At 48.6% G+C, this 27,964-nt stretch overlaps 1 protein-coding gene across 2 annotated transcripts in view; it reads right to left on the bottom strand.

The window, feature by feature from the left end:
- Positions 1-27,964, bottom strand: part of PRKCB (protein kinase C beta) — a 294,712-nt gene that overhangs the window by 150,157 nt on the left and 116,591 nt on the right. For both annotated transcript variants that reach the window (XM_081299668.1, XM_081299667.1), the window contains exon 3: positions 26,730-26,812. In XM_081299668.1, coding sequence (XP_081155794.1) covers positions 26,730-26,812 — 83 coding nt within the window. The remainder of the gene's footprint in view (positions 1-26,729; positions 26,813-27,964) is intronic.

The following is a 27,964-nucleotide window of genomic DNA, read 5'->3' as shown; positions in this document are numbered from 1 at the left end:
GCACCTCCTTGCTCTTTCCAGAGGTGTTCTACTTCTCTCAGGGTTCTAACTACGAAACTCCTTCTTTCTCCCAACCTAGTGCAAAAGTTGCTTTTCCTGTGAAACAATGCAAGGCCCAAGTTAATAGCACACGCATTAGGTTTGCCCCCCAAGAGCTGATCTGACAACCCGGTCTTTACTATAGCTATTTCTCTCTTCCTCCATTAGCTCAGCCAATGCACAGGTCCCTCTGCAGGTGGAGACGTGTGCTTGAAATTGATAGGCCAGTAACAGACCCAGAAAGCGAACGAGGAAGCAAGTAAATAGATGCAATAATAAATAAATAGATGCAATAATTAGATACTATTTTATATGCTGTTGAAGTGATGAGCGGTCCTCCTAAGGAAACTGCTATTTTTAAATTTTAAAAATAGTCCACATACCTACTGAAATTGCCAAATGTTTAGTAAATTAAAACAAGTATCAAGATATCCAGAGGCTCAGGAGTCTGAGGCAGGAGTATCATGAGTTCAAAGCCAGCCTCAGCAAAAGTGAGGCACTAGGCAACTCAGTGAGACGCTGCCTCTAAATAAAATATAAAATAGGGCTGGGGATGGGGCTCAGTGGTCCAGTGCCCCTGAGTTCAATCCTCAGTATAAAAAAAAAGATAGAGTACCAGTGAGAAGAAAACACACTGGAATTTTCATACAGGAGGGAAGACGTGTGAATGGCCAAGGCCCTTTGGAAAATAGTGTGGCTGTTTCTCATAAAGTTAAACATACTCTTTACGGCACACAACCCGGCAATCTAGACCCAGGTGAAATGAAAACGTGTGTGGATCCAAAACCTGTATTTGAAGACTTAGAGTCACTTTGCTCATAATAGCTCCAAAGAGGAAACATAAATTGTGGCACATCTACCCAAGGGAACGCCTCTCTGCAATAAGAAGGAACATCTTAGAGATCCCGCAACCACCTTTACGAGCCCCCAGAGCGCCAGGCTAAGAGAAGAAGTCAAACCGAGAGGGCCCGGCGATGCATGAGTCTGTTTATAGGAAGTTCCAGGAAAGGGCGAACTATGGGGACAGGAAACAGATCAGTGATCCAAAAGGGTCAGGAGTGGAAAAGGGATTAAGCAGAAAGAGGCGCATCTGGGGACTTCTATTAGTGATTAGAATGGTCTAGTAACTGGGGTGAATTTTGCTGTTGTTAAAAATAAAATGAAGCCAGTTGCATGAAAAGCTGTCTCAAGAGGCCTCCCTGGAAATCCCCAGCTGCTGCCGGCCTCTGTCACCCTGCGTCTTCTTAATGAGCTGCAGTTTCTTTTAAGGTTCTGCAAACCTCTGAGGTCAGAGAGATGAATTGTTGGCCCTTGCAGAGCTCTGGACGGCCAGACTTGAGAGGCTGGGTCCACTCTGCTCTAGCCGGAAGTGTCCTACAGTGCTCAGAGTATGCAGAAGGACCCCAGCAGCCACCTGTCCTGCTCACGTGCTGCCTTAGTAACAACAGCAGAGCTTGGAAACTGCCAAACCGAATCCAAAGGCTCCTGAACGGCAGCTCAACCAGCCTTGTCTCCATTCCTGGACAGAGACCAAGTCAGACATCTTTTTCCTAGAAAAAGTCCCCTGCCCTGTGCCATAGAACGCGTCCTATCGTGTCCCTTGAGCATTCACCTTAAGGTTGGGGATGCCAGTTCCAAATCAACCTAAAAAGAAACCCTGTGCACCACTGGTATTGGCCTGTAGGGGGAGCTCTGGGCTTCTTGCTGGACCCTACTCAACTTCCAAGGAGGAGGAGTTTCTCTCTGGTAGGTTAGATTCTAAGACCCTGATTGGCCCAGGCCCAGTGGGAGGAGCTTGCACAGGAGTTAAAAGGCAGACACGCCATCTTTTTCCCTCACCTCTCCCAGGAGGCTGCTGGGATCAGGTCTCAGGGTCTGACTCTGAGAAGCTTGGCATGAATGGCCTGGGCCAGCTCTCCTCCATGGTCTGGGGGTGTTCTCTCTCTCTCCTCTTGGTTTCTGAGGTCCCCTCTGGGTTTTCTGACATTGCTAAAGTCAAGACTTTGCTGTCAGTTAAGGTTTGACTCTCTATAGACCTACCTTGTACACAAGAAAACAGCTCCTTTAAGATTTAGGAAGAAATCCCAACTCACCATACAGGGCCTCTGTGGGTTTTCCTGCATGTAAGCATGTCTTTGCCAGATCTCAGGGAGAAGGGTTCAAGCAGTTCTGAGCAAATACTATCAAGAGCCTTCTCCATCTCCACATGTCCCTCCCATGATAGGACATATCAAGTGTACTTCCCAGCCTCAGCAAGAATGGGGAGGGAAGAGACAACTTGTATACTGAGAGCTGGGTGTCTCAGGTTCACTCCAATCCTCGGGACACACCACGTGGAAGGTGTTATTTGTTCCTATTTTAACCATTGTGAAAAGGGCCTAGGATGGAGAGTAACTTCTCAAGGTCCCCTGGCTGGTCCCCTGCAGAGATGTGCTGATACCACTTTACTCTCCCTTCCCCCTTCTCTCCCCACTTTCACGCCATTAACACTTCATCTCCCAAGGGGCAGCTAAAATAGCGCTTCATTCATTCGTTCATATTCACTCACCCAGTTAACAGAGGGCCAGGTCCTTCCTAGGTATTGGAGATGCGTTTGTGAAGGAAGGAGACAGACTAACTTATCACAGGAATAAATGGGAGTGGGGGGAGGGACAGGGAGAGTTGTGTCCTCCTCTGCCACATCTTCCGCATGGTTGCACTTAAACAATCCGATGGTTCTCACAAGTTCGATTAAATAGGCGATTCTGCTAAGTGCTGTATCCCCGGGGCATTATTATATTTGACATAAAGAAGGCGCTCAGTCAATATTTAATAATTGAGAGTAATGTGTATGGAGCATTTACTCACAGCAAGAGCTGTTTCAGGGGATTTATCAGGCATTAAAGCATTCAGTCCCCATCACGTCCCTATGAGCTACCTATTGCTTAACACACCCGTTTTACAGATGAGGGAAGCCAGCGACCAAGGGTGACATGGCTTCCCAGCCTCAGCAAGTACATTGTTTCTCAGGGCAGCTGGTAACTAAGAGGTCAGTGAGATGTGCGGCAGCTGTTCATCTCTGAGAGTTTCTGAGCCAGGCCCAGAATTGTTACAGAAAAGACGTACTGTTACCGAAAAATGACTCAGGACTGCGCAAGACTGATCAGAGCCAGATAGGGTCAGTAAAGTCAGTTAGGCAGGTTGCAAGTAAAAGTTGATTTCTTAGCCAGGTGCAGTGGCACACACCTGTAATTCCAGTGGCTCAGGAGGCTGAGGCAGGAGGATGACAAGTTCAAAGCCAGCCTTAGCACCAATGAGGCACTAAGCAACTCAGTGAGACCTTGTCAAGGGAGGGGATGTGGCTCAGTGGTTGAGTACCCCTGAGTTCAATCCCCAGTACCAAATAAAAATTTTTTAAATTAATTTATAGCTTATTTAGAGGTTGTGGGAGGTTTCTGCGACCTCAATACCTGAACTAATATTTCACGGGGCTCAGGCCTGTAAAGTATCAACTCCACCCACCAGTCGGAGACCACCTTCAGACCACCCAGGTCTTGCCCCAATCAATTATGTCCTCCTCCCTCCTGCCACCTGGAGCACAGAATAAAGCCCCAAAGCCACACCTGGACATGACTCCAGGATCCTCAAGGGGAATCTTGCCGGGCATCTGCCCAGGTCTGACATGGAAGGGTCCCCACAGCCACATTTGCTCTTGAAGAAGTCCAACCCCTGGCTGTAGCTGGCTAGGGCAGAGTGGACACTTGACTCCAGGGTCAAGTCTGCTGAGCAGCTGAGCTGCAGGTAGAGGCCAAGAGATCTGCAGCTTCAGGCTGAGGCGTCTGGTTTTTAGAGTGGGCTCCAAGGAGCAGAGAGAATCGAGGACAAAGGTCACGTGATCCCAGGGTTGGCATGCATGACCCTCAGAGGCCTGGCACCCTGTCTTCCTGTTCCATCTGCCTTCTTGTGTCCTCTAAAGCTCTCCTTGGGGCTTCAGCCAATCCAAGGTGGCAATTACTGCAACCGGGGAGAAGAGTCAAGCAAGGTATCTACATTGGCTCTGGCACAGGCTCCGCCCACTGACCAATCAGAATGGATTAACTGGACCAATCAGCAGGGCCGAGGTGTGCTGGGCGGTAACTCCTTAGTTGCTGGTCCTGCAGAGGCAAGGTGAGAGGGCGCCGGTGGACCAGCCCCGTAACCTCTACGCCATCACTCTCCCTGGGGTCTGGTTCCGATCCCATTCAGAGACGTGGCCTCCTTCTCTGTTCTAATCCCACCGCCACCTCATTTTACAGTCTGAGCTCCCAACTGATCCCAGGCCACTCCGGTGGACCCCTCTGGACCACCTAGAGCCTGAACCATCCCAGTCCGGGCTCCTCCTTCACGCCAAAAGGTCACGATCAAGAGCCCACAGGCCATATCAAGCCTGCACAGTTGGTTCATAGGATATTCCTTAAAAAATTGGACTATCTTTAAAAGTCATGAAATGTCAGATTAAACAAGGTAAATTTCCGGCTCCTTTTGAGAAATCACCAGTTGTGTCAATACCTGAGGTACATGTCTGAGGACCGAGCAGCAGTTCCTTCTTTTAGAAGGAGATGAGCTTTCCAATTTTCCACAGTCCCCACCATTCCCTACTGTCTTCACTCTTCCCCCTTCCTACTCACCCCTTGCAAGCTTCTCAACTCGTCCTCCTCCTCCCTACAGTCAGTCCTTTGTCTGGGACAACCACAGGTGAACATATCCCCTAAACTCCAAAATGAGCTCATCTGGCTCAGTGAAAAGTGCTTTCAGAAGCAGGCTGGGAACTACTGCAACCCTGCCGCAGCCTGGCCCCTGGATGTCCAGTGTTCGGTCATTGCTCGAACCCCAAGGAATCAGCCTTCCGCAAGGTCCTCGAATGACCCCTCTTGCTACTAGTTCATGTGATTGCTTAGGTCTAGGCAGCTGGATTTCCAAGTTTCCAATCGCTTCTGACCCTGATTCAAGAGACAGCTGAATAAAAGCAAAGAACAATCTGCAATCGTGACTTTTACTACCAACATCCTTGGAGCATTTCCTCTCCTCTTGGAGCACCGTGCTAAGCATTCTGAATCAGGTCAATAAGTCCTCCTAATACTCCGCATGGGAGGGGTCATTACTGTCTTGGTATTCCAGGTGAGCAAAGTGGGGCTTAGAGAGGTAACTTGTCCAAGGTCACAAAGCACAAGGAAGGAGAAGAGCCAGGATTGGAGCCCGAGCTTCCCAGGCTCCCACAATACGGCTGGCTGAGTGGGGGCACCTGAGTGTCACCTGCTGCCTGGCTGCTCCTCAGCCTTCCTGAGGTATCCAACCCAACAGGGATGAGGCCACCCTTCCTCATACAAATCCAGCCCTGGCCAGTGATAGGCCGCTCAGGTTCCTGTTCCCCACCCCCACACCCACTCCCCACCAGTCTCCATAGTGACAAATGTCCGGCACCAAAGGACAAGCAGATCCAGCTCAGCATCTTTAGCCCATCACCTGACCCCGGACACAGAGGGCTGAGGAAGAAGAAAGTGCAGATCAAAGACCAACCAAAAAAAAAATCTTTAAACCTCTAATTCCAAACCTAAAATAGCCTTGCTCAGTCTGAATGGCCTTGTGGATTTGTTCACAGGTGGCTGGAATCTGGCTGGGGTGAGGCAAAGCCACGGGCACCAGGAGGCTAAACCAAAGCACAGAAGCAAAGGTGCAGGGTCAGCCAGAGGAGGGAGTGAGAGCAGAGTCATCCCCAGACACACAGGCCATGAATGCCCCTGAAGGTGCCATTCTCAGCAGATAGGTGGGCAAGGCCAGACTGAGAGCCCAGCTGGAAATAACCAGCACAGGCGAGGTGCACTGTGTGACCCCAGGCAGGCAACACCCTCTCTGAGTCTCTGGTGCCTGGTCCAGAAAGTGGGGATAACCACAGCACCCACCTCATAGATGGGCTGTGATGAGAAAGCGCTCCACAGAACACCCTGCCCCCAGGAAGCACAAGCTCCTGCTTTATTATTCCAAAGAGGAAAAAGAGCAATCACGGTGACATCTTCCAAACTTCGGTCATGAGCTGTCCAGGTTTGGCATCTCTATGGATCACCTACAACACTGTTGACTATACCACCTAGAATACCATTTAACTCAATATGTCATTTTTGTTTTAATCAACCTGTTTTTTAAAAAACTTTTTAAAAATGTGAATTCATGGAAATCAGCTTTTTTATTTTCTAATATGCCCTAAAATGAAACAGACAACTCCTGAAGTTTGAAAATGTTCATACCAATGGCTGCTGCTGAGAAGCTGGGGGGGAGGGGAGAAGCTGGGGGGAGGGGAGAAGCTGGGGGAAGGGGAGAAGCTGGAGGGAAGGGAGAAGCTGGAGGGAAGGGGAGAAGCTGGAGGTAAGGGGAGAAACTGGGGGAAGGGGAGAAGCTGGGGAAAGGGGAAAAGCTGGGGGGAAGGGGAGAAGCTGGGGGGAAGGGAGAAGCTGGGGGAAGGGAAGAAGCTGGAGGGAAGGGGAGAAGCTGGGGGTAGGGGAGAAGGTGGAGGGAAGGGGAGAAGCTGGGGGAAGGGGAGAAGCTGGGGGAGGGGAGAAGCTGGGGGGAGGGGAGAAGCTGGGGGGAAGGCGAGAAGCTGGGGGGAAGGCGAGAAGCTGGGGGAAAGGCGAGATGCTGGGGGAAAGGGAGGAGTGTGATCCCCCCCAGGCGGGCCAGTTGGTGCTACCCTGTGGGGGCAATTTGGCACTATTTATCAAAATCACAAATGCTTTTCCCCTTTGACCCAATCTTCTTACTTCCAGGAATTTTTCCTGGATTCCAGGAAACACTGTATGTGCATGGTTGTTCATTTACAATAGCAAAACTTTACAACAAGTTAAGTGTGTGTCACTGGAAGGGAGTTGCTTAAATGTCACACCACGGGCGGCTGCTCAGGTATGAAGAAGAATAAGGACATTCTCTGTGCAAATGTGGGGGAAAAAAACTCAAGGATGTATTTTTCCTTTTAATCACTGAATGGTTAATGATCAAAATCCTTTGAACAAACATAAAAGTGATGCATGTTTATGGGATACCATGATATTCTGATACTTGTATATATTAAGTAACATTCAAACCAGGATAAATCGAGGATATATATGTGCATACACACACACACACACACACACACACACACACACACACACACATATGCACATGTATTTTTTGGTTCTGGGGATTGATCCCAGAGTCTTGCACTGACTAAGCATGTGCTCTATGCTGAGCTACACCCCTAACAGGGATATATTATTCTGGAAATTTCCAAACAATGAAAATAAACCAAGGTAATGAAGAATATATATCCGTTGCCACCTTTCATGTGAGTTCGAGTCTGGATGAGAGAGTATATTCTTAACTAGTTGCACCTCTGTAGGAACAGAAGGACACAAGGAAGCCCACTAGAAGTGATTACCTAAGCAGGCAGGAAAGAATGGAGTAGAAGGGAGGAAAATTTGTTAGGATGCATTGGGTGCAAAAAAAAAAAAAAAAAAAAAAAATCTCAAGGCTCGCACCACGATGCTGGAACTCACGGGTGCCACCAGGCTAAGCCCCTGGCCACCAACAAGAGGTCAGGCAATTGTTCCCAGGGACAGAAGAGCAGGGAACGCTTCACTGAGGCTGGGTGGGCCGAGGTGGTGTGAACTGAACTGAGTGTCATGTTAGAAGCTGTAATTACACAAGCCACCACTGAAAGGGGACAATGTAATAGGGTGACCATCTTGAGGTTTGTGCCTGCAGGAGAGAATGAATAGAACTGATGAGGCCACATAAAAGAGCTTATGTGCCCCCCCCCAGGTGGGGGTGCTTCATCCATTCAAGACGCCCGCCTTCTGCTAGCCTCTGCCCCCTGGCAAATAATCAGATCCTTCAATTTCAGTGACAAGTGTCTATCGTTGTCAGCGCTGGCAGCATCTTGAATAGGATTTCCTGGGTTACAGAAAACCGTAGACAACATTCAGGGTTAATTAATAGCCACGTTCAAACCTCACTCCTGGCTGCGGTCATTATTAGCTTTTTGACCTGGGGGGGGGGGCAAGTGATTTAACCCTTTTAAGAAAATGGGGAGATGATGACAATACCTAATTCCTGGGTTAATGAGAGGGCTCAGGAAGACCCTGGACATGGAAACTGCCCAACAGTCACTAGCAAAAATAAACACTTAACCCGGTCATTGTCACCATTCCTTTCCTCTCCTTTGGCTGAGTCCTTTGCGTCTGGTAAAGTTGGTTTCTTTTCAATCCCTTGTAAGAAGCTTCCCTCTGTGTTAATTAAAGATATGAACTACTCACCTGGGATCGAAACAGGAAGTGTTTCTCCACGTTTCCGTGGGCCTTTTGGTTTGCTTGATGATCTTTTCATCACACATAATACGTGTGTGCGCACCCACCGTCTCAGTCAAATCCCATCTCCCCCTTCTCCTGTAAGGTCTCTGTCTCTGCTGTCATATTTACAAGCCTCTCCCAATATTTTCCTCTAGTCTTTTGGTGATTTCATTTTGTTGTTGTTGTTGTTGACATTGACCTCATCATTGCCTTTGAAATTCATCTCAGCACGAGCTCTGGGGAAGGACACTCATTTCTTTTCTTACTGTTTAGCCAGTCGTAACCACACAGGCATGCCATCTCCCTTTCCCCTGCCCATCCGAAACGCCTGTTTTATGGCACACCCGTTTCTTAGGCATGCTTGGTTGTTTTTAATGCTCCGCTGATCCCTCTATTCCTGCCTCCATACCATACTATTTTAATATGCTCTAGGTTTGTAATATTTTAGTATCTAAAAACATGCATCCCCCAAACCCACCAGCCCCTCCCCCAGCCTTACCGCCTGCTTTTACATTTTTACATTGGTTTTTTTTCCTCGCCTTACACTATAAGGCACTGAGCAGAGCTGGGTGCTACAGCTAAGTAAGCTAAGGCACTGAGCTAGGGTTCCGCCGTGGGTGATGTCCAGCCAGGGCTGGCAGGAGGGGCAGGGGAGGGGGAGAAGGCGATGGGGGGGGGGGGCGATGAGGAGAAAAAAATTCACATGGAATTAGCATTGTTAAATTGTTAAATACAGAAGAATTATTTGTGCGCTTATTTTATAACCAGATGTTAGTTAAAATACTCAGGAGGGGGTCTTGATCATTTTCCTTGGATTCCCTCATCCAAATGGCCATCGGTCACATTAACGTAGTCTCTTCCAAGCCGGGCTTTTCTGCCGGTGTTTTCCATGAATGTCTCAATTGACCAGCCAGGCCAGTGGGTCTCCACCTGGCGACACCTCCCTCCATGGCACACATGAAACCCCGTCCAGAGATGCGCTTCCAGCCCGGCCATGGCCACACAGGCCCCGGGGTGGGACTCCCAGCCAGGTGAGCAGGACTTTGATAAGGAAATCCTCAGAACACTGTTTAAGACCTGGGATGACACTGGGCCAGCTGTCCCCATGGCCGTGACCTTCACATGAGGCACATCCACATGGAGCATCCCAAGTCCCCAGATCGGAAAATTCTGCAAACTCTGAAACTCTTTGAGCACCAATATGATACCATAAGCGGGAAACTCCACACTTCTGACCTCGGGTGGACGATCCTCAATCAACACACAGGTGCTTTTAAAAATGACATTAAATTACCCTTAGTTAGACAGGCACGGTGGCACATGCCTGTAATCCCAGCAGCTTGGGAGGCTGAGGCAGGAGGATCATGAGTTCAAGGCCAGCCTCAGCGAAAGCAAAGTGCTAAGCAATTCAGGGAGACCGTCTCTAGATAAAATACAAAACAGGGCTGGGGATGAGGCTCAGTGGTGGAGTGCCCCTGAGTTCAATCCCCAGTACCCCCCCCCCACAAAAAATTACCCTTATCTATGTGTATTTGGTATATTTGGTATACAGGAAGCATAAATGAGTTTTATATTTAGAAGTGGCTTCTAGCCCCAATGTATCTCTTTATATATATGCAAATTTTCCACAATCAGGAAAAAAAAAGTTTGAAACCCAAACACTTCAGGCGGAAAGCTTTTTGGATAAGGGATAGCAACTTGCAGCTCTTCGTGGTTACTGCGCAGCCCCTTTGTGCATCTGAGTTTGAAACTCCTGCCTGATCCCAAGGTCAACCAGGGTAACCAAGGGCAACCAGACACACAGCTGCGTCCATCCACCAGGCTGCAGAAAGCGGCGCAGGCTTCTCTGGGGTCAAATCGGGAGTCCTCTTCCTCCACGGCCCTCCAGAGCTGGCTGGTAAGATTCTTCTGGAAGGCTCCAGGTGCAGGCAGCCCCCACCCCGAGAAGCTTCAAAGCGTCAAGCCCTGGACCTGAAGATTCAGCTCCATCGCCATGCCTGGTCTGGCAGGGGTGACGCCCACAACTGCTCAGGGGACTCTCAGCCTGGTGGGGGATTCAGGGCACCACCCAGAGAGGGCTTCGTAGGGTCTTCAGAAGGTGAGGTTCTGGGCCACCTGGACTCACCCACCAGCTCTGCCAGGTCCCAGCTCTGTCCCTGCCGGCCACGTTGCTCAGCCTCTCCTGTACTTCAGTTTTCTTATGTAACAGGGTTAACAATTTTTATTTCCTAGGATTGCCAGGGGAGGGAACCACTTGCAGTCTCCACTAGGGTTGCCTGGCACAGACGCTCCATAAATTCCAGCTATTACTATTATTAATTTTTACCCACCAGGTCTTCCCTGTATCTGCTGCACTGGGACATCTCCCAAGCAACTCCAGACACGTCCCTACGTTTGGGACTTGGGTCTCGATTTCCTGTGCCAATTCCCTCCACTAAAGCTTCCAGCCCTAACGAGGGGTTCCTCTGGTCAGAGAGGTGCTGGCCGCTCCGGGGAAGGGGAGGGTGAGCTGAGATCTGAAGGACGAGCCAGCAGGTAGCTCTGCCCCCACCCAGGCAGCCCCAGATGACCCAGCTGTGCTGCCCGCCACCCCAGGCCCTGTTTCCACCTAGGAGACCCCAGTCCCCAGGAGAAAAGCTACAGAATGAAAATGCACTCCCAGTTCCGTCACTTCCCAGTAGGGCAACTCTGTTCAAAGGATTTACCCTTTAGCAAGCCTTAGTTTTCTCATCTGCAAAATGGACAGGAGGAATTGTCCTGTGAAGAGACACTAGAGCATATAGTAGATTGCCCTGTGAAGCTAGACTGTCTGGGAACGGCTCCCAACTCAGTGAATTCCCAGCTGTGTGACCTTGGACAGGTTTCCTAACCTCTCTGTGCCCAGGTGTCCTCACCTTTAAAATGCAAATAATAATAATAAAAGTCGCACTAAACCCTCATAGGATGATGACAATTTAATGGGTTAATATCTGTCAAGGGCTCAGCACCGACCGAGGCACATTGTTTGTTGAATCTAAGAGGTATAAATGTTCCTGCTTTCTAACAGAATTCATATTGCGCTTAGTAACTGGCATGAAGTACACAATCGATACATATCAGCCTAAAATAAAAATGACATCTGTGACCTGGGGCAAGTCACTTCCCTGGTCTGATCTCAGTTCCCCCTTCAGAAAACAAAGGGGTTGAGCTGGGAATTCCCCGGAAGGGAGCCCGCGAGTTCCGAGGGTCTCAGTGGTCCCCGCGCTGTTCAGAGACAGCGCCGGCCTCTGCCTGTGGGGGGGCCGGGGAGCACTCCCCGCCCCAGGACAGGAGAGGGTTTCGGGGGATCACACTCTCGGGCTATAACTAAACCCTCCGTCACTCCCCAAACCCGCAGCCAGTCCCCTCGGCTCCCCGCCCCCGCCCCTGAGCACGTGGCTGGGCGGCTGGGGGGGGGTCACCCAAGGCCAGACCTAGAGCCCGTGGGGACACTGTCAGCTCGACCCCCGGTGCACACGGCCCCCTCTGCAGCCCAGGTGCTGGCACAGCCGAGTCTGAGCCTCGGGAGGGCAGGGGTGGAAGGTGGGCGAGAGTGTGAGGGACAGGAGTCTCCTGTCCTTGCCAAGGGAATCGGGAAGCAGGGGGCCACCGGCCACTGCTGCGCTGGAGACTGGACCCAGCAAGCCCCCCCCCCCCCCCCCCGCAGGCTGGGAGCCGAGGGATCCCCACCAGGAGGTGACAGCCACAAGACTCTGCAAGCCTCCTCCTACCCTTCCTCCTTTACAGAAAACAGCCCAGGGGGCCACTCTGAGATTCAAGGGACAGGGCTATGAAGTGCCCCGCCCTGGGCTAGGTGTGGGCTGATCAAACTGCAGACACTGACCCCACATCCCTCCTGCAGGTGGGCATGATAAATGTCATCATTATTCTTGTACCGGACAGCGATCCCCGGCTGCCAGGCGTCATGCAAATAATGCCTGACATTATCTCAGTTGATCCTCGGTGGCCATGAGAAATAAGTTTGTTATCCCCGTTTAAGAGGAGAGAAAACTGAGGCCCAGAAAAGTCAAGGAAGTTGTCCAAGATCACACGGTGAATGATTTGGGGAACAGAATTGGAGCTCTTTGTCACCCTGTGAATATAGCTGTCCCTTGGTACTCACAAGGGATTGGTTTTAGGACCCTGTAGATACTGAAGTCTTTGGATGCTCAAGTCCCTGATAGAAAAAGGTGTAGTATTTGCCTACAATGTAGGCACATCCTCTGGGCCACTCTGAATCATCTCTAGATTACTTTGTTTTTTTAGGTACTGGGGATTGAACTCAGGGGCACTCCACCACTGAGCCACATCCCCAGTCCTATTTTGTGTATTGTATTTAGAGACAGGGTCTCACAGGGTTGTTTAGCACTTCACTTTTTTGCTGAGGCTGGCTTTGAACTTTCGATCCTCCCGCCTCAGCCTCCCGCCTCAGCCTCCCGAGCTGCTGGAATTACAAGCCTGCAACCCTGCACCCGGCTCTAGATTACTTTTAATACTTCATATAATGTAAATGTTATACCCATAATTGTCATACTGTACTGGTTAAGGAATAATGACAAGGATTTAAATTTTTTAAAAAGTGGTACTTGCTCAATACAGATGCAACTATTTTTTTTTCCCCCAAAGATTTTCAACCCACGGTTGGCTGAATCCAGAGATGGGAGACCTGCAGATTCGGAAGGCTGACTGTAAATGTAAAGTCACCTGTCTGATGTGTGACATCAAGGAGAGGTGTGTGGGGCTCTGCATACCCGTATGAGGAATTGACCTCATTAGGGAGGCCAGGGCAGGCCCCCCGCCCCCCAGAAGTCAAGCTTGAGCTGTGGCTTAGTGGATGGGCATGCCTCCCCGGGGCTCTCAGCCCTGGGTGCACTTTAAGATCAGCTGGGAACTTTGACTCCTTCATGGGCTCAGACACGAGGACTTTGTTAAAAAGCTCTGATTAAATAAGTTAGTGCAGCTGAGCACCCCCTCGTCTGAAAACTCCAAATGCTCAAAAATCCAGAAAGTTTGGAGCCTCAAAACTGCACAATGAAAACCCCAAACCTGACCTCAGGCAACAGGTCACAGCGCAGACACAGGTGCACCCAAAATGTTGTATAAAATTACCTTTAGCTTATGTGTATCAGATAAATGAGTTTTGTGTTGAGATTTGGGTTCCGTCCCTAAGATATCTCATTAGGTACATGCAAATGTTCCAAATTAAAAAAAAAACAGAAATTTTAAACATTCCTGGTTCCAAGCATTTTGGATAAGGAATATACAAGCTATGTATGCAAATCACTTAGAACAGCACCTGGCATATAATAAGTGCTATGTAAGTGTTGGCTAAAATCATGATTCAGGAGGTATAATTACTATTCAGTCAGATTTGGCAGCAGAGAGAAGATGAGGATGAAGGTAAGTCTGAGAACACATGGGAAGAGACCTGGGAAATTGACCACTGCCCCGAGGAATTAGGGAGATTTACAGTTAAGGGAAGAAAAGGATCAAAGGCAAAGTTTCACAAGGAAGATCTGAGATGCAGAGGTAAGGGGACCTAAAGGCCCGGATGGATGGCAAAAGTAGATCTGGGTCAGGCAACTATTTATAGGCTATGCCAGACACTAAGCTCCTTGCATATATTAACTTAAAATTTAATACTCACAATACTTCTAAGAAGTAGATGTATTATAAGCCTCATCCTGTAAGTGAACAAACAGAGGAACAGAGAGGTTAAGTGACTCATCCAAAGCACACAGCTAGGAGGTGACAGCATCAAGATACGGCTGGTCTCAAAGCCCATGCTCTTGGTTCATGTGCAGCACCCCAACTTGAAACCCGTAGGCTTCACTCTGCCCTCCACCCCAAACCACCACGAAAAGTACCAGAAGGTATTGTTTAAAAATAAGAGAAAAGTCTATTTCAGTCCAAGATCAGGGAAGGGAGCCAAACAAATGCCAGAAACTCTTGAACTATTTTCGACATAGAGGAATTGTGAGTCTGGGGTGCAGGGAAGGACACCCTAGCCTGGTTCTCGCCCCACTTCCAATTTAAAAAAATACAAAGTTAGAGGGTTGACCAAGTGCAGGAAGCGAAGGTGAGTCCCGGTGGGTGCCTGGGCTGTCCTTCCTAACAGCAGACTCAGAATGCAGAAGGACTTCTTCCCTGAGCCTCAGAGAGAGAAGCAGGTGACTGACTGCAGGACCCGCCTGCAGATCCCACTGGACAGTAGGAGAGCGCTTGGGACAGCAGGGGGCGCTGTCGCTATGGGTTCCTAATCAGAGCTGGGCGCAAGGTTTGGGAAGTGGGCGTAACCCGGCCAGCTTAGACCTCCAAGAGACAAAAAGACCTCTGCCTTCCTTTAAGCTCTTGGCTTTGGATGGTTGCTGTCTCTTCCCTTCCCAAAGAAGGCCCGATCTGGCTGCATTTACATCTCCTTTCCGTCCCCAAAAGAAGAGAGACCTCCCACTGAGAGTCCTGCATATGCACAAGTTGTAAACCTGAGGTCCCCTGATGAATCTAGTCCAAAAATGTGTTTGAAAAAAGGACACCACTGCAGGGCATGGTGGCACATGCCTGTCATCCCAGCGGCTCAGGAGGCTGAGACAGGAGGATCCAGAGTTCAAAGCCAGCCCTCAGCAACTCAGGGAGACCCTGTCTCAAAACAAAAAAACAAACAAACAAAAAAGGGCAGGGGATGTGGCTCAGAGGTTAAGCGCCCTCTGAGTTCAATCCCCAGTGCAAAAAGAAAAGAAAAACATCTTTGTAACTCTCCAGTTATAAGCCAATGTCTGAATTCAGGAGATTTCAGCCTTCTCTGGAAAAGTTGGAAAATCTGGACCTTGTTCCTTTAAAGAGCTGGGAATATTTTATTGATGGAGTTGAGTGTGTGCACGGGCCATTTGGACACCCCTGAAATCACAACGTGGCTCCTTTGCTCACTTGCCCAGTCCGTGCTGGTTAGAAGGTGGCCATTCTGATGAACTGGATGCTCTGTGTCCTTTCAAAGTCACGCAGCCACCGCAGAGCACAGAGGAAAGTCCTGGGCACCAGAGAGGGTCATTTTATTTACACAGAGTTCAAAGGCAGGGAAGCCGTTGCCATAGTGGCTGGACCATTTTTGTATTTGCACCAACCGTGTGCAAGGGTTCCAATTTCTCGCGTCCTCACCAGCACCTGTTGTCTTTTAGGTTTTTAAAAAAATACTGTTTATCTTATTAGGCATGAGGTGAGATCTCATTGTGGGTTCGATTTGCATTTCCCTGGTGATAAAGCGATGCTGAGCACTATTTTTCATATATCTGTTGGTCATTTGCATGCTTTTTGGAGAATTGGGTAATCGAGTCCCGAGCCCACAAAACACAAGGAGGTTCCACAAAACATTAAAAAGTGGAACTACCGCCAGACATGGTGGCGCCCACTTGTAATCCCAGTGGCTCTGGAGGCTGAGACAGGAGGATCAAGAGTTCAAAGCCAGCCTCAGCAAAACCGAGGCACTAAGCAACTCGGTGAGACCCTGTCTCTAAATAAAATACGAAATAGGGCTGGGGATGGGGCTTAGTGGTTGAGCGCCCCTGAGTTCAATCCCCAGTAAAATTCACCAGGAAATTCCACAAAGTGAAAGGACACGGTTGCCTTGAGGACATTATGTTAAGCCAGACCCTTGACAAACGCTGCATGCTGACATTTAGGAGAAGTATCTAAAGTGACCTGCATAGACTCAGGGGATGCAAGGACTGTCACTAGGGGCAGGAAGGAGGGAGAAATGGGCAGTCGCCAATCAAGCAAGATGAATGAGCTCTAGAGATCTTCTGGGCAACCAGGTACCTTCCGCCAACAAGAACATCCTATACGCTCGAGAGTTTAGTAAGAGGGTAGATCTCAGGGAAGTGTTCTTTCCAAAGTAAAATAAGAATTGCCCTTGGAGGGTGGGATACCGGCAAACGATCGGTCACCTGGGTAGTAGTTACCGTGATGGGTAGTGGGGCACCATGGCTGGCTATAATAGTTTTTTTTTACAAAGTATTTTTCACATAACAATAGTTTTCCCAAAAAAACATGTGACCAGCCCTCACTAAAGCCAGCCACTTTGATTTCCAATCCTAAATCCCTAGAGGCAGGAATCTGATTGGACCAGCTTGGGAGAGGCTCCCCTGCATCTAGACCAAATGGAGTGCAGGCTGCAGGGACCTAGAGTTTTGGGGGGAGAATATTCAAAAAGAGAGTGCTCAGAGAAAAGGGGTGCCCACCTCTGTTCGCTGCTTTTGTGCAGGTTGTAGGGTGCTGTGTTACTAGGTAAGAACCCAGAAATGAGGGCCAGGCTGCCGAGGTTTAGAAGTGGGCTTCCTTACTCGTTATGTGACCTTGGACAAGTCTGAGTGCCTCAGTTTCCTCATCTGTGAAGTGAGGGGTGAGAACAGGGATCTGGTGAAACAGAGCCCCTTTAAAATGAAAAGCAACTTCCTGGTAACTGCTTTTCCGTACCCTGAACTTCCTCATGTTGTGCATAGAAAAACTGAGGAACCTCCCTCTGGCCAGACTGCACCTCAGGGAGGCTGAAACCCCACAAGTTCTCTGGCTAGCTACAGCTGCATGGGTCTGTCTCCTGGCTCCTGTTTCTATAAATTGTAAGAACTTCTGGAAGACTGGGAAAGAAACCACCTGGCTGCTTCTCCCTAGCTGGATCAAACTGCAGAAACATTCGTCTTCCCTTTTTATATCATTCGGCTCTTTCTCACACAGGCAGGCAGCCGAACCTGGCCAGCAGGGATCTGGGCAGGTTCCCTGACCTACCTGCCTTTAGCACTACCTCGTAAGGTGTAAGGAAGAATAAAGAGTCATTGCATGTAAAATGCTTATAACAGAGTTATATCTATGGATGCTGGCTCTCCGACAGTACTTTTTTAAATGAAAGAATATTTGGAAATCCTACAATCCCAGACCACTGGAGGTGGAGGAGCCTTTGGGAATGAAAAATATCAAGCAGAAAGACTAGAAATGCAGCCCCTGGACTCCCCAACCAGGATCTTGCACATCCGTCCAGGGTGCCTGCCTCCAGGGACATCTGCCCTCTGATTTCTGCATTTCCCTCCAGGCCTGCTAGCTTAGAGGCGGGGGTTTTGTGGGAAATTTTCCTTTATCAGATGCTGAGTCTGGTCCTGACCCCCAACCAGGAGAAGTCAAAATAATTCCTAAGAGAGGATGTCTCAGGCTCATTCAAATCTCTGCAGCTCCCCGCTCTGCACAGGAAAAATGGTTGGTTTCCTGTTCTCTGTTCCTTTGGCACCTTGGAGTCACTTCTTCCTCCATGGCATGAAGCGCTGTGTCTTGGTGACAGTGAGGGACGAAGGGCCGTTTAGAAGCGATTCATTCTGACCTTTACCAGCTGGTTGTGCACTTCAAAAGTTGTCGGCCCAGGACAAAGGGGAGCAGAAGTGTGTAGCACGCCCTTGACCGTCACAGACTTGCATTGGTCACCGATGGACCCTTCTCCCACCGGACACATGGGAGATGCCTCGGTATTTCCATTTGGTGGAAAGGAAGATGGATGTCCTCAAGGCCAAAATAAGTCAGGACTCCCAAAACTCACAATCTAAGACTCAAAAGGACCAGGGGTGAGAATATTAATCAGCATGTCCAAGGCGCCAGAGCTGTGTGAAGGCTTGACCATGAAACGGCTCATCTGTGAAATAGGGGTGCTCTTTTATCTTCTTTTTCCAGATAAGGAAGCTGAGGCAGAAAGGTTCAGTAACTGGCCCAAGATTATTTAGCCAGTCAGCAGTGAACCTGGAATTCAAACCCGGGTACCCATCAGAAATACCCGAGAACTCTTAAAAATGCAGATTCCCTAGACCAATATGGTAACCTTTCCAGATATTGATCCAATTAATCACTAGACATTCCGCCAGCCTGTGATCTGCAAAATAGTGTTCAGGATACATGCTTGGGTTTGCTCAGAGCATCCTCTCTGTTTTCTTCTTCTCCATAACAGTGTCTCAATTCCCCTTTGAAAAGTCCACTGTGTTTAGATGCACACTTTAAAAGCCCAATCAAGGGTTGATTAGGTCACTTGAGCTTGACCAAATAATCTCTCTCCTTTCAGAATCTGAATTTAGGGTTAAAGGAATCTAAATCAGATGGAGTTGGTCTGGTTGTTCAAGATTTCTTTCAGCTCCCGGAGGTACACCATATCTTTTCCAGTGAATTCCTTTCTAATTTGAGTTAACCCAAAGGCAGTTTCTGTTGCATGCAACCTATCGGCAAGGATGAGACTCCCTGTGGTGGAAACCCACATTCCCAGACATGCCCTCTGTGTCATGCCTGGCCACGGAGCTTGGCTCTCTCAGGGTGGAGAGTCAACGTCATCCACAAAGCAGTTGCTCCACTTGGGCTGTTCTTCCTTCTCCCGCACGGATGGCCTTAATCCCATTAAACACAAAATAACCTTACAGCAGTCCTTTGGCTAACTGGGACGTTTGGTGACAGCAAACCTCTGAGCTGGACAGGCCAAGGTACCTCCACCCACGCCCTCCCTCCTAAAGCCTCCGTTTGGCATTTGATAACGGGCACCTCTGCTACTGAGCACCTTTGCTATGAATGCAGAAGCCACAGACTGAAGAATTTTGTGAAGAGGATGTAATGTCAGCCCTTTCAGATTTAGACAGAAAACAGATAAACGAGGAAGAAGGACGAACGGGTTTGGATGGAATCACCACTACAAAGAGATACAGAGGGGGCTTTCAGATCAGGAGATGGTGTCGTCAAGAGAGATGTTCAGTCCTAACTTGCTTCGGTCCTAGAAGGAGCTAGGAGACCTGAAAGGTCCCTACTGGACACAAATCACGGGGGCTGCTGCTTCTGAGCCAGGAAGACTGAACACCATGCAGGAGGGGGTCAGCCTCTGTCCTGAGGATGGACATGATCTTCCTGTCTGTCACTCATGTGGAGCAGGAAATGGGTGGGGCCTTGGCCTGGCACAGCTACAACTCACCCTCTTTCTCCAGGGCCTCAGGTGACTTGAGATCAAGACACACAAATAATAATAATTATTATTAATTGCATTACAATTCTTAATACACCTTTATACCACCATTTACCATATCTCTGTATATAAGATATGTCGACACCAAATTCACATCTGCCTACATGTATTTTGTATGCCATAGCTAATATTCTGCTGTCTGCTCTTTTACATTTGGCCATATACATTGACCATATCTCCCCAGGCCGAAGACATTTTAATCACTGTGACTCTTTATTAAGCTGTAATTTCCATACAGTGATGGACAGGTTTTAAGCAGGAGTTTGATGGGTTTTTGAAGAGCGCGGATGCTGTAGAGCAACCATCCCAGCCAAGAACTTTCCCATCACCTCAGACAATGGGACATTTAATCCCGGCAAAGCGTTTCATCACACGGATATATTTCCACTTGCATAAACCCTAATCGGCAGTCACTTGAGTCATTTCCAGATTTTTGTGACTATAAATACCAATGCCATAGAAGAAGGTCAATCTGGCTAAGTAGATGCATATCCTTAAATTATTACTCAGCAGAAATTCCTAGAATTGTCATACTTAGGTTGAAAATGATGAGGTTTAATAATGTTGAGATCACAAGTGATTTCTGAAACCATAAAATATTGAAGAAAGTGTCTTTTTTTTAGACAAGTCAACCAGAGTCCCTCTGCCCTTTTGTACTGATGGGCGCAGAGCCCGGGATCAATGCGGTTAGCTATTATTATTAGCTTATCATTCCCTGGTGGGCCAGAAAGTAGCCTGCATCCTTTCTTGAGCAGGAGGAGATGCCTCCGTATATTAATAATGATTTTTAAAGCCATTTATTGAACACCTTCTGGGTGCCCGGTACCATTCCAGGAGTGGCCCTTCATGAACACTCAAAAAAAGCCTATGATTTCGGTCTCATTTTGCCCATTTTTAAATCGATCAACGGATGATCACAGAATTTAAATTATTTTCCCAAGGTCACGGGAGCAGTTCATGGCAGAGTTGAAACCTGACGCCCAGGTTTTCTGGCTTCAAAGTCTGGGTTCTTATCTCAGCAACGCATCCCTGAATTAAAGATTTTGTGCAAAGTGATAGAAATGGACACAGTCATGACCCCGCTCGGGCGCACTCTGGGTAGAGCTAAGTAGATGCATGGATCCTTCCTTGATGAGGGAGAAGGTGGAAACTATGGATCCTTCCTTGATAAGGGAGAAGGTGGCGCCGTGGCAATGCCCTTGGCTGCCCCGTGGGCGCTGAGCCCCGAATTCCACGTGGGACTTCCTTTTGCTGTCAATCTGTTGGTCGTTTGTTTGCTTGTTACTCTTTTTATTTTCATTGTAAATGTTGTTTTGAATTATCGCTGTACTGATAACGTTGTAACTAAGACACAGAGGCACAGAGAAATAAAAAGACAAGCTCCAATTCCCCTAAGGTGTACCTGAGAGAATCAGTCCTTAAATGCAAGTATGTCTTAACCACCATGGACATGGCCAATAAAAGGCCACAGTACCCATGTGTAGCCCGAGGTGGCTAATCCAGCTGGGGACCTGGGGCAGGGAACAAGTGAGGTATGCTCACCTCCCTGGATGAGGCCGTCTACGGATCTTTTAAGAAGTCCAGGGTGAGGGTCCTCGGGGATTCTGTTTGGTGGTGGCCCCTTGGGTTAACAGGAGACCCAGTAGATTCACCCTAGATTTTCCTTATGCATTGAGGCAGTGGACTCCATGTCTCTGTCATTTGAACTTGGACTTGGCCCTCAGACTGACTAGCTCGGTCCAGTTGGACATTAGCAAACCTGACTCAGAGGCTTAGAAAGCTCTGGTGCACGGGGCGAGGTGCTCTGGATCTGGCCAGACAAGAACCCCTAACTCTGTGTCCATTCTTGAGTCACTCGACTCACCCTCGTCTCAGCCCTTGGAGGCCATTCCTCTCCTCCTAGCTCTGCGATCTCATAGGAGGCTGTGTCTGTGGTCCATATTCTGAGTGTCAGGTAGCCCATAATGTCCATATACAGTGCCTACAGAAGTCCCAGAGACTCAGTCTTTCTCAGAGGTCCAAGAGACAGAATTGAGTTCTTCCAACTCAATGAGACCAATGACCAGGAAGCTGCCTATCGATGACAGGAAGTCATCATCCATGAACTCCGCCATGTTTAAGATCCTCTGGTGGTGAATGCCATATATAATAATGTCTCTCCCCAATGGCATTAAAAGATTGGGTCAGTAGCTAGGGTCACTGGGACAGTGCCTGGTTCACTAAGTTGCCTCAATAAACCATGATGTGGACCAACTTGAAGAATAACGTCAACTTCATGAAGTTCTACCAATATCCAGGATATATCCTGGCTCCAAATGGGCTTTTATTTATTTATTTGGGGGGGGGGGGTTACCAGGTATCGAACTCAGGGGCACTTGACCACTGAGCCCCACCTCCCAGCCCTATTTTGTGTTTTATTTAGAGACAGGGTCTCACTGAGTTGCTTAGTGCCTCACTTTTGCAGAGGCTGGCTTTGAACTCACAGTCCTCCTGCCTCAGCCTCCCAAGCCACTGGGATTATAGGCATGGGCTCTGAATAGCCAGAGAATAAAGGTTGGAACCCAACACATATCATTTTTCATGGATGGAGCTGTACATTCCGGCTCCATGAACCTTCCGCACGCCAGCTCCTCCAAGGTCACCTGGTAGGAAAGGACACTTGCTCTAGACCTACATGAACACAGGAGCAGCCAAGAGAAAGGCTGGCCAGGTGGCCAAGCAGGCGTGGCCAGATCCTTAATCATGCCTCCAACTACAGGCAGAAAAAAGGTCAATGAACTCAGTCAAGCCATTTCGGGAGTCTGAATCAATCCATCACCCTTGGTGCCAACCGGCCTTCTTGGAACGGCATCCAGAGATAGACTCGTTGCAGGGAGGCTGCCAAGTCCCGTGCACTCTGGCTGCAGGACGCGCCTCCTGCTGTCCCCAGGCCTGAAGCAGTGGGAAGGGGGGCGGGTATTAACACCTGGAGCCACACTCTCTTAAGAAGGACAGCCAGGTGCTAGACAGAGAGCCTGCCATCCTTCAGACTTCCCTGGCCTGTCCTTGCTGACTGTCCTACCTGCATTCACTATTGTTCTCACCACTGTCTTGATCACATAGGTATACCAGACCCTGTCCGACGTGCCTTCATCGATATTTATGCATTCGACACTCACAGCAGTGCTAATAAGGTAAGAACTACTATCTACCCCATTTCAGCTAAGAATCTAAGGCAAGAAGATATTTAAATAATTTGTCCCAAGGTCCTGCAGGCTTAAGCCCTAAGAAGGCTGGTTCCACAGTCTGAGGTTGGAACCCCAGTACAAAATACTACTTATCTGGTGTTCCTTAGAGGGACCGTCTAGTCCCTACTCTCGAACCATGGGGTGAGTGTCCGGGACTGTCATCTCCAGGAGTGGGCCCAGGGTTCTCCAGAGAAACAGAGCCCCTGGGATAGAGGTGGATGTCGATATGGGTACAGGAATGGATTTATCAAGTGATTATGAGGCTGTGGTATACTCAGTCCAAAGGTGTGAGAAGCAAAGGATCCAGTGGCCTAAGTCCTGGCCCAATTCTAAAGGGTTAAGGACCAAGGGTACTGATATCTAAAGTGTGCCAAGACGGGTGTCCCGGCTCTGACAGAGAGGGCGATCCTCCTCCTTGTACCTTTCTGTTCTATTTGGACCCTCAACAGTCTAGGGTCTTCCTTCTTCAGTCCACTCTCTGAAACACTGATCCCTTCTGGGAACACCCTCATAGACCTCAGAATACGGTTTTCAAAGCAATCTGGGCATCTCGTATCCCAGTCAAGTTGACACATGGAATTCGCCGGCACGAGCCTAGCCTGGCTCCACCCGGCACCCTCCCCATCCCTTCAAACCCAACTGAAATTTCCAAATAATAATAATAATAATAATAATAACAACAAGGCTGTAATTCCACCCAAGTCAATACAACGAGACCTTGCACAACTGAAAAACACACCAATCCCTTCCCCAGAGGAGGTAAATTCCCCGAGCATCTGTTTCTCTTCTCTGGAAATCCTGCATCATAAGTACCAACATGTCAAATCAACCGTGCTGAAATACTGATAGGAAATCAATGCATCATATGATCAAGGATAAGAGACTAAGACAGGGAAGAAAACAAAGACAACTGCTTCATATTTGTGTGTGTGTGTGTGTATACAAAATGGATTCATAACAAAATTAAGAGAGAATTCACAATCAGTCTTTATGCTTCTAGCTGATCACAAGGTCATCAGTGGTACTTCAAACCACTTCCTGCTGCCCATGTGTTTCCCTTTTGCTCTCAGCAAGCCCCGGGCAGGGTGACCCAAACTTTCTCCCCTTAACCCTGCCAGCCTGGGCTGCTGTTGTTTCCCGTTGACCCCAATCGCGGTACTAAGAGACGCCCTAAGGGAGCCCTGTATTCCAGACCCGTTCTTCTCTTGCTCTGTTGTGGAGTAGACCGGCTTCCCCTGGGAGTCCAGAGCAATCACCCCGGCCAACTCCATTCCTCTCTCTTGACCTGTTGACACCGAGGCACGAGGGGCCCCCCACGTGGCCAGCTGGTGGCCTTAACTTCCAGTTCAAACAAAATCATCGTACAAGTCCCTGGGACGAGCTGCTCTCCTGCCGGAGCTGAGACCTCTAGGCTGGCAGAGCATAAATTCGTGGGACGAGGCAGCAAAAATACGGCTAACGGGTCACCAGGGGTGATGGTGAGTGATGTCACCCCCATTTCTACCCCCCCTGGATTCCTGGACCCGTCGATCCTGGGCTTCAGAGAAACGGCACCAGAGACCGCAGGCTGACTGGCTCGATCGCAAAGCCCCCAGAACCCATTCAGAACACTGCCTTAAAATTCTGTTCCTCGAGACACGTGCTTGGTAACAAAATCTTCAGCCGGGATTGCTGATAATGAAATACCAAAATACTAAAAACCGGGTGGTAATAAGGAGATTCCAAGTTCTCGAGGGTAAGCCCAAGGTGAAGGCACGGGCAGACTCGTTTCCTCGTTCCACAGCTGTTTTCTGGCTGTTGTCTCACAGGGTGGAAGGGGTGAGGCATCTCTCTGGGGTCCCTTTTAATAAGGCATCAATTTCATTCCTGAAGGTTCCTTCCTTATGACCTGATCACTTTCCAAGGTCCCCACCTCCTCATGCCATCACCTTGGGGCCTAGGATGCCAACCTATGAATTTGGGGAGGGAGACAAAGCATTCAGAAACCACAGCAGCACGTGACCAAGCCAGCGTAGCCAATCGGCTTTAAGCCATCGTTCAGGCTCCCTGTGACTTGTGGTCCACTGAGACCTGAGGTCTTGGCCCTGGGGTAGAAGATCTAAGGCGAAAGGTGTGAGAGCCATCCTGCCGCCACAGGAGAAAAGCCTTCCTGAAAATGAGACCAACCCCGAGGAAGGCTGAGCCAAGGAGTGGAGGAAGAGGATCCTGAGGACTTTATTTAAGCCCTTTTGATTTACGGTGCCTAAAGCCAGTCCTCGGGCTTTTCAATTCCAGGGACCAAAAAAATGTCTCTTTTCATGAAATCCAGTTTGAACTGAGTTTCTGACTCAGGCAACAGACACATCTGACAGAGAGAGGCAGAATATGGGAATGACCCCCCTGGCCTACTACCTCAGTGTCGGGTCTTGGTTTGATCTGAGAGCTGCATAAGGGGGTCAGGCATCTCCCAAGACCCCCCTGCCTGGTTTCCTAGGGAGCAACAACAAAAAAAAAAAAAAAAAACAGCCCTCGAAGGGCCAGGGAGTAGGAGGCAGAGAACGTGGCAAACGGTTCCAACTTTCATCTCGGCCAACAGAGCCGCAGGGGCGCGGGGGCCGTGCTAGGTTGGGTGGGTGGAGTTCTGCACCTCGAGTCCTTGTTCTCCAGGTGAAGTGTCAGCAGCTCGGACTCTCAGGCGTGCGCATGAACAGGGCATCAGAGATGTCCCCTGAGTTTCAGCGAAATGGCCATGGAACACTGGTAGGAGGCTAACAGGACATTCAGGGACAGAAGGTCATCACACCTCATTTCAGACAATCCGAGGTCAGCGGTCAGTTTTGTGCATCACAGGACCTGAGACTAAGCCAGTGGGGAAAATTCTAGAAAGCAGCAGAAAACAAGGGAACTAGGAGTGAGGCGTGGGGCGTGGGGCATGCTGAATGCAGTTCCTCACTGAACAGCGGAAAGCCCTGGCAATGAGGCAGTTCTAGCTGCATAGAAAAGAATACCCCAAGATACTTGACCAAGGAGAACGTCTTATCTCTTTGATTGGGGGATAAGAAGACTCAGAAGTGACTCAGCAGCTCAACAGTGTCATCAGCGACCCCTATTCCTTCAACTCTTCCACTCTGCCATGCTCAGGAAACCAGCTGTGTCTCCCTCGTTGACCCAAAAGAGCTGCCACAATGCTTAAGCACACATCCTCACACAAAAATATCCGAAAGTAAAAGGAAGGGATGTCTCTTCCCTAAAAGAAAGGAAAACTTTTTCCTTGAAGCCTTCCCCCAGTCTTCCCCTCAGGTCCCAACAGCAGGTTTGGGGCACATTCTCAGTTTCTGGGAACACAAGGTATCAGACATTTTCAATTTCTGGCATGAAAAGCAGACTCTGCCCAAAGGAAAGAAGAGGGTGCGATCTATAAATTGCTATTGTGTCGGCAATCAACCAAGTACCCCAAACTTGGGACAAACTTGTACCCAAACTTTTGCCGTATCCGTCTCATCCTGTCATTGACTAAATATTTTCCTTCAATCGACTTATATTTGCTGAACCCCCAAAACCTTTACTTAGGTAGGAAATTTTATATCCCTACAGTAAGTATAAAAACGCTATGAAATATGGTTTTCTAATCCATATTAAAATAAGTTCATGAGGATCCAAACAAAAAGTATTTGTCTAGCTTCCCTACCTCCCAACAGACTTTGGGATGCCCAGTTGGGGGATTAACTCATTTCCTCCTAATTCTTGGTCCTCGATATCAAGACCCTCCTGAACTCAGAACTATAAAGTGCATTGAAGGTTGCCCCAAAACTACCTTGTCCAGGAGGCCAACCAGGAAGAGCTTGCACACACCCTGTACCCTGCTTCAAGGGTAAAGACGTTTAGCAGAATCATACCAGAGAAACTCTGTCTAGCCAAGGCCTCTCTGGATACATTTTGGTTCGTTGTGTCCCCCACTGCAAGGACTGTCTCAGAGGCTGTAGGGGCCACCAAGGCCTTAGAGTGAGAAGAACCTCACTCGTCTGTCTAAACACACCACGAGCATTCATGCACAAGAATGTGCCACCTCGGGACACAAAAAAAAAGCCACCAAGGTGCATTACTTACATCAGAGGCTGGGCCCTTATCCGCGCCGGGGCAGGAGAATGTGACGAATTCATGACACCGCTTGTGCACGACAAAGCAGCAAACTGCAAAAGAAGAGACAGGGTGAGAGGTTGGGAAGAAGGAGCAGTAGGGGTCCAGGGTGCGGAGAGATGGTTAAACTTGGACTTCACACAAGAAAAGGTTTCACGCCTAAATAAACAAGAACGTTTTTGCATTTTGTCCTTTGTGGATGGCAAACTCTTGTGTATACGAAGGTTGCACCTCGCACCCTGGCATTGACTGGGGTTAACTGGGGTTCAAAAGATCACCTATGCTCCAGGTCACCTGAAGATCCCTTAAAGGGCCTAGACTTCCATGGGTCTGAAAATACAACATTGTTTCTTAAATCAGGCAGCGGTGAAGGAGATTGTGTTGAGGTCCATACGTGTGTACTGGAATTATGGGCATTAAGTGCCTCTAAGGTATGGCTCTGCTATCTGGAGATGGGTCAGAGGAAGGGGTAGCCAGACAATATATGCAAAATACAAGTGATTTTTTGTTTGTTTGTTTGAATCTGTTTTTTAGTTTTGTCTTTTACAGTCTTTCATAATCTCCTAGTTCCAGGAGGACGGGCACCAAGCTTTCAGACCAGCTCAGAGCCTTTCTAAGGTGCTTGCTGAGTACATGAAAGCTACCCCCTAGTGATATAATGCATCCAGACAACCATCAGCAATTGCAAAACACTACCACCGGCCTCGACAAAAACTGACCCCGCCATCTAGGAAGAACTCAGCCAAGTAACCAAGTCTGTGTCAGTTCAGGCCTCTTAATGCAACTACAAATTTACAAAAAATACAGGCAACGGGGAAATCATGTTCAATGACACCACAGAGAAGCCATCGCCCAACCTCCAATCCTGCACTCACATGAAAGGAACATAATATGGACAAGTTCAAAAGCAACCAATATGATTTTTTTCCCACAAACTGCAAGAGGGAGGATATAGAGGAGAAACTTACATATTCAAACAAATTTAAGAAACAGATCTGGGCTGGGGTTGTGGCTCAGTGGTAGAGCGCTTGCCTAACATGTGTGAGGTACAGGGTTCGACTCTCAGCACCACATAAAAATAAATCAATCAAATAAAGGTCCATCAACATCTAAAGATATAAGATAGATAGATAGATAGATAAAAGAAACAGATCCATTAAATGCAATATATGGTGGACCTTCTTGGAATCCTAATTTGCATAAAC

The sequence above is a fragment of the Spermophilus citellus genome, assembly GCF_964194105.1.
Source record: "Spermophilus citellus genome assembly, chromosome: 6".
NCBI lineage: Eukaryota > Metazoa > Chordata > Mammalia > Rodentia > Sciuridae > Spermophilus > Spermophilus citellus.
This window is presented reverse-complemented; position numbering and strand designations above follow the sequence as displayed.